At 35.1% G+C, this 13,153-nt stretch overlaps 1 protein-coding gene across 1 annotated transcript in view; it reads right to left on the bottom strand.

The window, feature by feature from the left end:
* Positions 1-12,926, bottom strand: part of ppil2 (peptidylprolyl isomerase (cyclophilin)-like 2) — a 36,341-nt gene extending 23,415 nt beyond the window's left edge. Inside the window, exons 1-9 of the mRNA XM_084114462.1 lie at positions 12,761-12,926; positions 12,317-12,366; positions 9,654-9,699; positions 8,753-8,815; positions 8,208-8,259; positions 3,621-3,672; positions 3,393-3,484; positions 2,890-2,979; positions 258-333 (exon numbers count right to left, since the gene is read on the bottom strand). Of these exons, the coding sequence (XP_083970588.1) occupies positions 258-333; positions 2,890-2,979; positions 3,393-3,484; positions 3,621-3,672; positions 8,208-8,259; positions 8,753-8,815; positions 9,654-9,699; positions 12,317-12,366; positions 12,761-12,792 (553 nt within the window). The 5' untranslated portion in view covers positions 12,793-12,926. The remainder of the gene's footprint in view (positions 1-257; positions 334-2,889; positions 2,980-3,392; positions 3,485-3,620; positions 3,673-8,207; positions 8,260-8,752; positions 8,816-9,653; positions 9,700-12,316; positions 12,367-12,760) is intronic.
* Between the last annotated feature and the right edge of the window lie 227 nt (positions 12,927-13,153).

The raw sequence follows: 13,153 nt of genomic DNA, 5'->3' as shown, positions 1-13,153 counted from the left end.
CTTTCATAATATTTAGTATACAAATATTAGATGAAAAACTAATAATTTTACTAATTTTTATTTTATTTCAATAAACAAAAATCATTTGTAATAGTTTTGGTGTTGGTTAACAATAACAACACTGCAATGCAGGATTTGCACACCAAACACTATACACTGCATACTATGAGGATGAATAGTATGCTATCCTCAGAACAGTCAAATCATTGCCAAAACGACCTGAACATTTTGTACTCCATTCAAAACACTGAACTCACCAGGGTCAAGGACTTTCATATTGTTTTTCACATGGAAGAAGTTAGAGACATTGAATTTATCCAGATTTGTAGGATCCTGGGAAATAAAGTGACAAGATGAGATGTTATATGACAACTTCAGATTTGCTGACAAACTATGCACAGATCATTATACACACACAATTGTTATAAAACAACTCAAATCATATTTTTCCCTAAATAGAAAGACAAGTAAACACTCTCTAATGAATTTGTTTTGGCAGTGTTTTATCAGTTTAGAGTAAATGTTGCTGACTGGACAGTTTGGAGGCTTGTCTGCTGCAACACACACACACAAACACACAAACAAAAGAGAGTTCAGGACCTTCTCATCTCTCACTCTCTCTCTCCTCTGCTCTTTGCTTGACCCACCGTTGCATCTGATCCAAATAGGTCAGACAGTGAAACTATACCTCAGCCCATTTCAGTCCTGCTATTTCAGCTAAACTCCCACTCCCGACCATCTCTATCTTTTCAAATACTTTCCCCCCATATCCTTTTAAAACTCCCCCAGCTTCCCCATCCCACGGGGCACCCAAAATAACCCGTGTCCGTCTCAAAAACTCTTTAACCCTTAAACTACGCCGCCCGACACCTCCCTGACCTGCCCTTCCTCGAGCTCCAGGGATAGACACGTCCAAAGTTACCACTCTGAACCATATCAATCTAAAATAAATCTCACCCAAAAATAACTTAAAGTCCCTTTCTATTTCTCTGAACACCCTAAATAAACCATGCAAGGACTTTCTATGAATACTGGACACTGTGGCTCACAAGCACACACACAGAAAACACTGATTCAGCTCACAGTTTCTTTCACACACACCCACGTTTCCCTGGCTATCTGAAGACAGACATACCATAGACTACTTTACTTATATAAGGGCTGTCAATCAGTCATTTTAACAGATTCTTTATTTCCACATTATTGCATAAAAATGCACAGGAAATGCAAACATAAAACTCAATGCGAAGTCTGAACATAACTCTGTTCAAAGATTTGGGGTCAGTAAAAATTGTGTTTTAGAAAAACAGCCTCTTATGCTTACCAAGACTGCACTTATTTGATCAAAAACAACATAAAAACAGTAATATAAAATATTATCACATATATTTTTTATATGATATATTTTAAATGTAATTTATTCATGTGATCAAAGCTGAATTTTCAGCATCATTACTCCAGTCTTCAGTGTCACATGATCCTTCAGAAATCATTCAAATATACTGATTTAATGCTCAAGAAACATTTCTTATTATTATCAATGTTGAAAACTTAATATTTGATATGCTTAATATTTTTGTGGAAACCATGCTCTTTTTTTAGGATTCTTCAATGAATAAAAGGAACAGCATTTATTTGAAATAGAAATCTTTTGTAACATTACAAATGTCTTTACTGTCACTTTTGATCATTTTAATGCATTCCTGCTGAATAAAAGTATTAATTTTCTTTCCAAAAAAAAAAAAATAAATAAATCTTACTGACCTCAAACTATCGAATGGTAGTGTACATGACCTACTACACAGATCCTAACATGCCAGTGCCATGTATAGATTTGTTGATAGAAATCTGACACAGGTTACATAAGTTCTTACACTCAAATGGATTTACAGCAAAGCTTAAAACAACTTTAGACAGTCGCCACATCTCACAATCTGAGGGATGTGTTAGCAGTAATGCACTTACAATGGAAGTCAATGGGGCAATACATTCCAGAAGGTTACAAAGCAGAAATGTGCAGCTCATATTTTTGTTAAAGGGTTTCTATTAATTTGTCCTTACAAAAATGTGTGTTATTTCAGCTTTAAAGCTGTCCAAATATCCTTTAGTGGTGAGATGCTACACTTATGATTCCTGTGGGTGAATTATTCTGTCAGTTCCTGGAATCCTTGCAAAAGTTACCAGGTTTACAAGCTTTATAGTGTCATTAGTCATATGACAGGAGTTTAAAAGATTCATTTAAACGTTAACATGTGACTATTTTGGAACAGTGAGCACTAACCTTTATATCCCGGTAAAATGATTTGCCCCAAAACATCCACTATGTGCTTTAGTGTTTTTTTTTGCTTGTTTGTTTTTCACAAACTTTAGGACCAGTGTTAAGTTTTAGGTAATTAAAAAAGCTGAAATAAAATACAAATTAATTAAAGCTATATAGAATTACAGATACAAAACATTTCTAAAAACAAACAACTTAAAATGAAAACTGAACATATAAAAAAAAAGGCCATTAGGGATGTGAACAAACACTATAGCTGAGTAGATATTTATAATTGTTGCATGCAAATGATTCCTGAGTGTCTGTCAGTCATCAGGATCAGCCTGACTGTCTCTCTCTCGATAGCTGTTAAACACTGTAGTGCATGTGAACCGGCTTCAACCTGACATTTGATGAAATCACACGGAAAACACAGGGTTTTGATACACAGACAGCCACGTACAAACTAAAATTGAACTGGGCGATTGTTGTCCGAAACGCGAGTTGCTTGATACTAACTTGTGTCTAGAAAAGCTGTATTAAATCACAGCCATGCACACATAACAGCACTCGTGTGACACTGCTTAATCGTCACTTAACAGTCATAAACACACACTCTCTGTGTCCGTCACCTGAAGTGTGATGAGATCCTGGCGGGTGAAGGGTTCATCCGTCAGCAGGTCTTTATAACTCTTTGTCTTGATGTTGAGCTGCTCTACTGCCTAAACAAAACGCACATTTATAGGATTTTCACTATTCATGTACACATTTATACAGTTTAAAGACAGTTAATGCATTGATTAGAAATTATTAACATCAGCATGATATTAAAGAGAGCATGAACAACCGTATTTTCCTTGACTTTTAGTATATACCTACATTTTCCACCATGCATGGAAACTGAACAGCAAAAATGGGTAATCAAATTTTAACATATGAATGTATTATTTTTTTTATTTAATTAAACACTATACATTTAGAAATATTTATATAATCATTTTTGGGTAAAACTAAATTATGACTGTTTTGGGTTCAAGAAACCTTGAAAAATATTACAAGTTAGACGTGTAGACTATGGTCCCTTAAATTTGCATGCAAAAAGAATTAAAAAAATTTCGGATGTAGGGTGTTTTACCTCATTAGAGAAAACATTCCCTGTGACTTTGTTGGTAACAATGTGGGAGTTGTTTGTGAACACTGTGTAGAGCACAGGACAGTGGTACTTCCCTAAAGTACAGGAGAGAAAGACAGAATATGCACTGTAGAGGACTTCAATCCATTATCTCGTCATTAGCACATATTGTTGTTGACGCAAATCAGGTAAGAGGATAAAGAGCGCACACACACACACAAACATATTTACCTTCACTGTTTTTGCTGAAGTTAAGCTTGATGAGGGATTTAGCCTCAAGCTTCTAGAGAGAGAGAGAGAGAGAGAGAGAATATGTGTTAGGAAGTTTGTGACTATATCTGTCAGACTTTGGCTCTCAGACACACCTACCTTTTCAATTATAATGTAATCACACCCTGGAAATGTCTAATTGTGTTTAATTATTCAGCAAGAATTAGCTGATTCATATAGAACGTGTTTGGGCGATGATAAATCAAGGCACTAACTGAATACCACTCGCAATTTTAAACACCATCACGCAATGAAGAAAAAAGTAAATTCATGTGGGATTACAGCAAAGAAAGACTTCAGTTAATTAGCTAAAGTGCTGTTTAGTGTTGGCCAGTTTTTTTGTAGCATACAGAAAAACTGTAAAACGATATTTAAAGGTGACGTACAACACCATTCAAAAGTTTGGGGTCAGTTAGATTTTTAGTTTCAGCTTTTATTCAGCAAAGACACATTAAATTGATCAAAACTGACAGTAATGACATTTAATGTGTTACACAAGATTTCAGTTTCTTTAGTAAATGCTGTTGTTTGGAACTTTCTTTTCATCAAAGAATCCTGAAAATAAATGATCACAAAAATATTAAGCAGCACAACTGTTGTCAACATTGATATTTCTTGAGCAGCAAATGAGCATATTAGAATGATTTCTGAAGAATCATGTGACTGAAGACTAAGTAATGATGCTGAAAATTCAGATTTGCCATTACAGGAATACATATTTTAATGTATTAAACCGTTATTTTAAATTCTAATTATATTTCACAGTTTTTACTGTATTTTTGATTAAATGAATGCAGCATTGGTGAGAATATTAAAAAAATCTAACTGACCCCAAACTTTTGAATGGTTGTGTCATTTTTCAATGCTAATATAGCTTATCATTCATGTAACCCATTCGTAGTTGAGTCTATTTGGTGTCGCTAGGGGTTTAAACTTTGTGACCGAGGATTGTTCTGCCTGCGGGATACATATAAACTGACCACACCGTGATCCAGTGACACAGTGAATCAGACTGAGACGGGTCAAAATCCCTCAGGATTATTTCTCCCTCCCTGGTAAACCCAGTAGCTGGTGTGTGATACACACTGCGAGTCTCCGCCTCAGACTACAGACTGTTTGTGATGGATACGTCGGACACAAAAATGCCAAGAACTACTTGAAATCAGATTGGCTAAATGGATTTTACATCTTTAGTGATTATTTTATGATTTTTTTTTAATGCATTTTATGTAAAGCACTTTGAATTAGCATTGTGTCTGAAATGTGCTATATAAATAAACTTGCCTTGCCTAACAAACACACAGACATTTCAAAAATGCAATAATGTAGGACCGATACAACATAACACATCTCTGATTACATGCCTCACTACTACCCATTTAAACACACAATTGTAATGCAGAACACATGAGAGCATGATGCTTACACCGCAGAACAAGTCCTGGCATGTCCAGAAGATCTCTGTAGAAGTCACTCTAACACACACACACACACACACATAGAATCCATTTTCACAGTCACCTCTCATCAACTCACAGCACTCGCTCTCCTCCTCTCCATCTAGCGAGACAAATCAATCATGAATTCTTCAGATAACAAAGTCAAACTGTGTGTAGGAACAGAAACACACACACACACACACACAATCACAAAGGCATGTCCAGACATGCATTCACTCAGATGCATAGCTGTAAAGATGAATTACAGATGACAGCCATGTGCTTCAATGGACACTGAAAATTAATTTTGAAGTAAATACAGGACATCTGCATCACACCCAAAAAAAACACTCTCAGTAAACATTCACACAACTTTGGCTGATGCTAGAGCAAACTGATTATGCATGCAGCACACACATGCAGAGACCCTATAACTCCTATTCCATAAATTAAGAGTGCAGCGATGTGTGTCCAGTGAACTGATTACACAGCAATTTACACACACATCCACTCCTGGCACACTGAACGCTGTTAGCCACCATCAGCAGGCCTGTGAAATATCTTCATAAAGTCCCAATAATAATGTCTAGATGGGTACAGTAATAGAGTATTTTCCCTCCAAGCGACACATAAGTGAATTTCTGAAGCTTGACTATTCTCCAAAATATAAAATTAAACTCTCAAAGCAAAAAATACCTACCTTTTGGCAAATATGCAATGAAATTATGATTATTGTTACATTTTATTGGCAATTTCTTACCAATGTAACAAATTGTGTGTTGAATGGTTTTTAGAGTGGTTGCTAAGGTATTCTGGGTTGTTGCTAGGTGGTTACTGGCAGTGTTTTTTTTATAAATATATTATTTATATCCTATTAAAGTATTCTTATGTTTAAATTAGCGATTATTTTTATATTTTCATTTTAGTAATTTTGTTATGTGCTTTTTTATTTTTTGTTTTAATGTATAGTTTTCTTAAGGTTTTTTGAATTAGTTTTCATTTTGTATTTTCATTTTGGTAATTTTGATACGTGCTTTTTGTCATTGTATTAGTTTTTCAAGCTTTAGTTTAAATGTATTATTAATGTATTTTTAATTCAGTTTTATTTTTGGTAAAGTTTTTCACCTAATATTTATATTTCATTTTTATTTCAGCTTTATTTAAATTACAGCAAACAATTTTTAATAGTTTCTATTTAAGTTAAACATAACAACACTAGTTCCTGGCCCAAGTTAAAAGAGCACAGCCACAAGTCTCTAACATATTCTAGCCCACAGATAAAGCTCAGGTATGTAACTCAACGTACAGTAAGTCTATGGGGTTTTTAGCCCTTGCAGTTATCTGCAAGTTGAAAATCATAAGAAGGATCGCATAAAAATTACTTACAGATCTCTACTCAAGTTGCATGGTTTTAGGTATTATTAACATCTGTATCATACACAAACTACAAGTTTATTACCTAAATACGAGAAACACAACTAAATATGTTTCTGTTTCTCGAATTACCCGCAGTGCTCTTTACAACACGCAGAGATTCTGGTTTGTAGCTCTGGATTCTCTAGGATGAAGGTGCAAGTGCACTGATAGCATCATCTGGAGTTAATGATGTTGCAGCTTACTTGGTGTCATCAGTCTTTGTCTTTCCTGAAGCGCTTAGCTTCTCCTCAAATGGAGTCTGACGCCCTCTAGTGGTTTAATCCATGCAGGACATTTGATAATGAGCTTTTGGTGCGTTCAACTCTTAAATATGATCATTCCGACATGAGTTGAACGCACCAAAAGCTCATTATCAAATGTCCGCACACAGGAACGCCACCACAATGAATGAAAGAATGAATGAAGTTTATATAGCGCATTTCCTATGAATTACTGTACACCCAAAGTGCTTTACAATCATATCTGGGAATCTCTCCTCAACCACACCGGTGTGCACACTTGGATGATGCGACGGCAGCCACACACCAGCTATAGGTGGAGCGGAGAGACAGTGATGCACAGTCTTTGTTTTTCATTTTCTAGAAGTATACAGTTAAAAACCTTGCTTATTTTTGTGCATTTAGTTAAGAAAAGGCACACCGCCATCTTATTCCGGCGAAAATGATATGAATGCACCTGACGTCGTAAACAACTTCGGTAACACTTTATTTTACAGTGTCCTTGTTACATATGTTACATGTACTTGCCATAGTAATAACAATAAATTATGCATAATTACATGCAACCAACCCTCAACCAAATCCTAATCCTACCCTAACCCTATAGTAAGTACATGTAGTTTCTTAATATTACTCAGTACTTAAATATATACCGTATATACCCGAATATAAGACGAGGTTTTTTGTCCTAAAAATAGGCTGAAAAATGGGGGGTCGTCTTATATTCGCGATATAGACAAAATCGCGGGGGGAAAGGGAGAAGGAACAACGGAATTAATATGAAATAGTGACTGAAACGCGACCCATTAAGACAAATGATTTCGGCTATACTTGCATGTAAAATTAGAGAAGCAACATAATATCTGTGTTTAACTGAATTAAAACGCTGCTCCCCTCTGCCATGCGAGACGCAGAGCGAGCGAGAGAGAGAGATGCGCGCGCGAGATGCAGAGCGAGAGAGAGAGAGAGAGAGAGAGAGAGAGAGAGAGAGAGGTGCGCGCGCGAGATGCAGAGCGAGCGAGAGAGAGAGAGAGGTGCGCGCGAGACACAGAGCGAGAGAGAGAGAGAGAGAGAGAGAGAGAGAGAGAGACAGAGACAGAGAGGTGCGTGCGCACACGCGCTGGAAGAGAGAGAATGAATTATCACTGCAATTTTCAAATACAATTATTTTCTGTTAAATCCAGATTTTTTTCCACAAAAATCTCCTTTTGTCCCAAAAATAAGTCTGGAAAATGGGGGGGTCGTCTTATATTCAGGGTCGTCTTATAGTCGGGTATATACGGTAATTACACTGTAACAATGACACCTTAAAATAAAGTGTGACCACAACTTCCCATCTTGTAAATACAAACTTCCCAGCAGGACTTGAAACCACCATTTCACCTCCAAAGATTTTGAAAAGTCTATTGGTCAGCATCAAATAAACAATAAATGAGTTGGAATAACTGAAATACCTCTCCAGTTATGGGGTTGGTACCAAACTTCTTAATCCAAGGCACAATGCTCCTAAAGAAAAAACAAACGTTAATCATTTTCTGGTCTCATCACACCACTTAAGATTATATGCATAATACTGTTCAAAAGTTTGAGTCTTTATATAAAATAACTGTTTTATATATACGTTATATTTTCCTTCCTATTATTTATTCCTGTGAGAGCAAAGCTGAATTTTCAGACTTCAGTGTCATCATTATAATATGCTGATTTGGTTGACTGGATAACTTTTTTCAGGATTCTTTAATAAATAGAAAGGTAAAAAATAAAAACAGAATTTGTCATAATGTAAATGTCTTTACTGTCACTTTTGATCAGTTTAATATAATGCATCCTTGCTAAATAAAAGTAGGCTCTCAATTTCTCACCCCAAACTTTATAACGGTAGTCTATGTAGTGATAAATATAAGGTACTATAAATAAGTATATAATTAATACATGCAAGTAAATTAATGATTTACAAATGACTCAATCATTTTGCTATTGACGAGAGTGATATACTCACATTAGGTCAAAAATCACCCCATCCACTGTGCACATGGGATACTCAAAGGGCTGAAGAGACAAACTATGTGAGGGATAAAAGACAAAAATTAAAAGACTCATAAACTCATACATATAGCATGATACTAAAGCTGCTGTGTGTCATTTCTGAGCCCCCAAACAGATACTGATGGTTTCCAAACAAGTTTCATGAACAGTCTCAATCTTCCACTGAACAAATGAGAAGCCCTGTCCCAAACTCAAAAGGTTTTTATGAGCTGTGAGTTCACACATCAGGCCGCTCCAACAAACAGAACAATGTTTTGGAAGCACAATTTTAAGAAAATCAACCTACTCTCTAATCGTTGTCTCTGCATATTAAACTAGAACAGGAGAAAAGTATTTTAAATTGATCATTTTGACATTTCTTATTTTTATGGAATATTTCAGTATTTATTATAAATTATATATCTGTGCAAATTTTTTTATTTTTTTTATTTATTAATGTGCCCTTCTCTTCTCTGATGATCTTTACTGGCGCAAGAGCGGGACAAAATGTCACTCAAATGAGATCCACCAATAGCAAACCAACAACCATCCAATCAATCAATTTCTGGCTGATAAAAATCAAGCCCCGCCCTTCATATTTTCTTATTCGACAAGACGTTACACTCGAATATGTGTCACAATTGGAAAGAAAAGACTATCACAACTTCCGTTTCATGCCGACTTTAACAGGGTTTTTTTTTTTTTCAGGAAAAAATGACAGCAGCTTTACCTCAAATAAAAGCAATGACAGCATTATTTGAACCCCATATCAGCAGGTTATGAAAGCAGGATCTATTGTACTAGACCTAAATTAGGGAAACACAAAGGACTTTTCTATCAAACATGAAAGAAGTGTTATGCATTTCTACACTCACCTGCAATGATCAAAGGGCAGACGTCTGAAATTGGACCGTGGGATTTCTATAAACAAGACAAAAAAAGGTTTATTTTACTGATCACAGGGAGATTCGACAGAGAAGCATCAGCAATATCAAATCATAAGTGCACAAAATAAGACTATACATGGTGCAATCAATCAAACAACACAGCGAGAGACAAGAAAACCAACAGCATTACACTATTTTATTTTATATAATATATAATATTTTTGTGGAAGCCATGATGCATTTAATAACCAGGATTCTGTGATGAACAGAAAGTTTCAAAAGAACAGCATTTATTTGAAATAGAAATATTTTGTAACAAAACTATTTACTGTTACTTTTGATCAATTTCATGCATCTTTATTGAGATTTATTCTTCAAAAAAGAAAATCTTACTGAACCCAAACCTGTTTATTCATTCAGGCCTGGAAATAACTATTTTAAAAAACTCTGATATTTTTCAAGACTTGAAGTGTCTTGAAGTTTAATTATTTGAAATGTGCATATTTTCCCCCACAGGACATTACTCTATACTCTCTGTAAAAACTATTTAAACCACAAAAAGTATATTCATCTCTGAATACACTGTTCATTTGTTTAACTCGTATTGTATGTATCCAACAATGCTTGCTTTGTGTTTACTGTTGAATACTGTATTGTGTACCTATTGTGTTAATCAATACAGATTGTTTCAAAGCAGTTTTACAGAGATAACAGGAAAATACTGCAACAAAGTGTGTTTCCAGAAGAAAATAGTGTCACAGTCCAGCTTAAGTAAGTTCAGTGATGTTTCATTTTTGTTGTAAAAAAGTTATTGATTTAGCTCATTTATATATATATATATATATATATATATATTACATGGCTTGGTTGAATTCTAATGTAGAATGCGGTGTGTTATTTCTTTATAACAGACCGCTGTGAAGTACAACACACCGTTGCCATGAAAAACAGAGCGTTGCTATGGACGCAGGATTCTAACCATAGAGACGGAACGGACTATTTTCTTTAGCGGAAGCAATACAATCGTTTTTAAATCAATAAACTCCTTTTTAAATCAATATTTTTGTCAAATTATTGATTTATTTGGTGGGTAGCCATGTAATAAGCGGGATAATGTAGAGTGAGGTAGTTGTTATAGCGAATACAACCCCTTCAGGCTGATTCAAGACCCCTTACATAGACGCTCTGGAGAAAATGACATGTGATGACATGATGACATCGTGATGACATCGTCCAGCTCAGTTCAGTTCTCATATAATGGTGTCAATGCAGGCAGATATGGCAAGCCGTTTTAGCTTAAATTGTACCCAGCGTTACTCGTCGTAATTGCATTTTTACTAGTAAGAATTCAATTAGAGAGCTCTACAATTCAATTATTATTATTAGAGAGCTCTGTAACTGTAATTCTTACTAGTAACAACTCAATTGTAGAGCTCCGTAATTAAAAATGAATGGAAGTCAATGGAGACATATGACTAGTAAAAATTCATTTGTAGAGCTGTCTAATTGGAATTGTTACTAGTAATAATTTAATTGTAGAGCTCTCTAATTGAATTCTTACTAGTAAAAGTGCAATTACGACGAGTAATACTGGGTACAATTTAAGCTAAAACAGCTTGCCATAGGCAGATCAATATTACTGTTAAATATTAAATTTAAAGGGTTAGTTCACCCAAAAATGAAAATTCTGTCAGTAATTACTCACCCTCATGTTGTTCCAACTGCGTAAGACCTTTGTTCATCTTCGGAACATAAATTAAGATATTTTTGATGAAATCTGAGAGCTGGCTCACTCCTCCATAGGCTGCTAGGTGACCGAAACTTGCTGGCCCAGAAAAGTTATTAAAGAGATCGTTAATATAGTCCAAGTGACCACAGTGGCTCAATCTTAAGTATATCAAGCGACGAAAATACTTTTTGTGCGCAAAAACAAACAAAAATAAGAGAGAAGGAAATGAATAGTGGAATAAAGTCGTTATTTTTGTTTGTTTGTGCGCACAAAAAGTATTCTCGTCGCTTGATATACTTAAGATTAAGCCACTGTAGTCACTTGGACTATATTAACGATCTCTTTAATAACTTTTCTGGGCCAGCAAGTTTCGGTCACCTAGCAGCCTATGGACAAGTGATCCAGCTCTCAGATTTCATCAAAAATATCTTAATTTATGTTCCGAAGATGAACGAAGGTCTTACGCAGTTGGAACAACATGAGGGTGAGTAATTACTGACAGAATTTTCATTTTTGGGTGAACTAACCCTTTAATGTTAATGTCTCCAACTAAGCAAGCCAAGCCAATGGCAACAAAGGTGAAAAAAGGCGACAGTGGCAAGGAACCAAAACTCCATCAGGGCAGAATGGAGAAAAAAACGTTGGGGGAAACCAGGCTCAGTTCTCCTCTGGCCAACGAATGAACAGTGTATGATTATGATTCAGGCAGCATTATAGGTCAGAAGTCAGACTGGATTGGAACAATCTGGTTGAAGATCGGAGTCATCACACCAATTAATAATAATTTTAGTTTCATGTACTTATAAGTAGAACACCATTTGGTCCCCGCACTTACACACATGATGACTGATTTGGAATAAGCACAAATCACAGATTTTTTCTTAATACAAACAGTGCAATACATCTAGACTAATGCAAGTACCTGATTTCTTCCCTCCATAAAACTGAGTGTATTCTGTACACGTGATGTACCTGAAACAGACAGATATAAGGAATAATATTATTATACTTAGTGAAGAATAAGAATTAAATGAAACCATGTGAAAGAAATGGGCAACATCTCACAACTAAATACTATGTTTTTATTATTACAACACAAAAACATAAATAACTACAAAATAAGATTCTAGTAATTAGACGCAATAATGAAAGCTGGGCTTGTATACAGTTTTAAGACAAACATTATAAACCTCTGATAACACATAACACGATATCATTGCAATAAATAATACATTTATATATATTGCTTTCATTGAAATATATTCATATATAACGTTAGATAATATAATAATATATAATGCTCGATAGTTGGTGTAGAGTTCAAACATGTCATATTTTAGTCGCGTTATATTTCATTCCAACTTACATCTTATCTTTTTGATGCTGTCGTTTCCCCATTTTTGCGGCCGAAGATGTAGTAACGTTAGTGAATGAAAGAATTAAAGTTTATAAACGCATAAACAACCAACACGAAACCTACGACTTTTTAAAACATACGCTTCCGGTTAGCGTTTAGCGCGACAGTAAAATGTGTCCGATGTGAAACGGCTAAATGTTTTTATCGTGCCTCTTCGGTACGGAATAGTGATTTCAAATCTGACTGAGACACTATTATATCTGTAGCAACGGCAGTCTTTTTGTGATGGATATAATCAAAAATAATGATCAGTAAAGATATTTTATTTAGATAATTAAAATCTGAAAAATATATATATTATTAAACCTAAAGTGAATCTGAAAGCACTGGGGCTGCATTAAA

This window comes from Abramis brama (assembly GCF_963993115.1).
Source record: "Abramis brama genome assembly, chromosome: 5".
Classification (NCBI taxonomy): domain Eukaryota; kingdom Metazoa; phylum Chordata; class Actinopteri; order Cypriniformes; family Leuciscidae; genus Abramis; species Abramis brama.
This window is presented reverse-complemented; position numbering and strand designations above follow the sequence as displayed.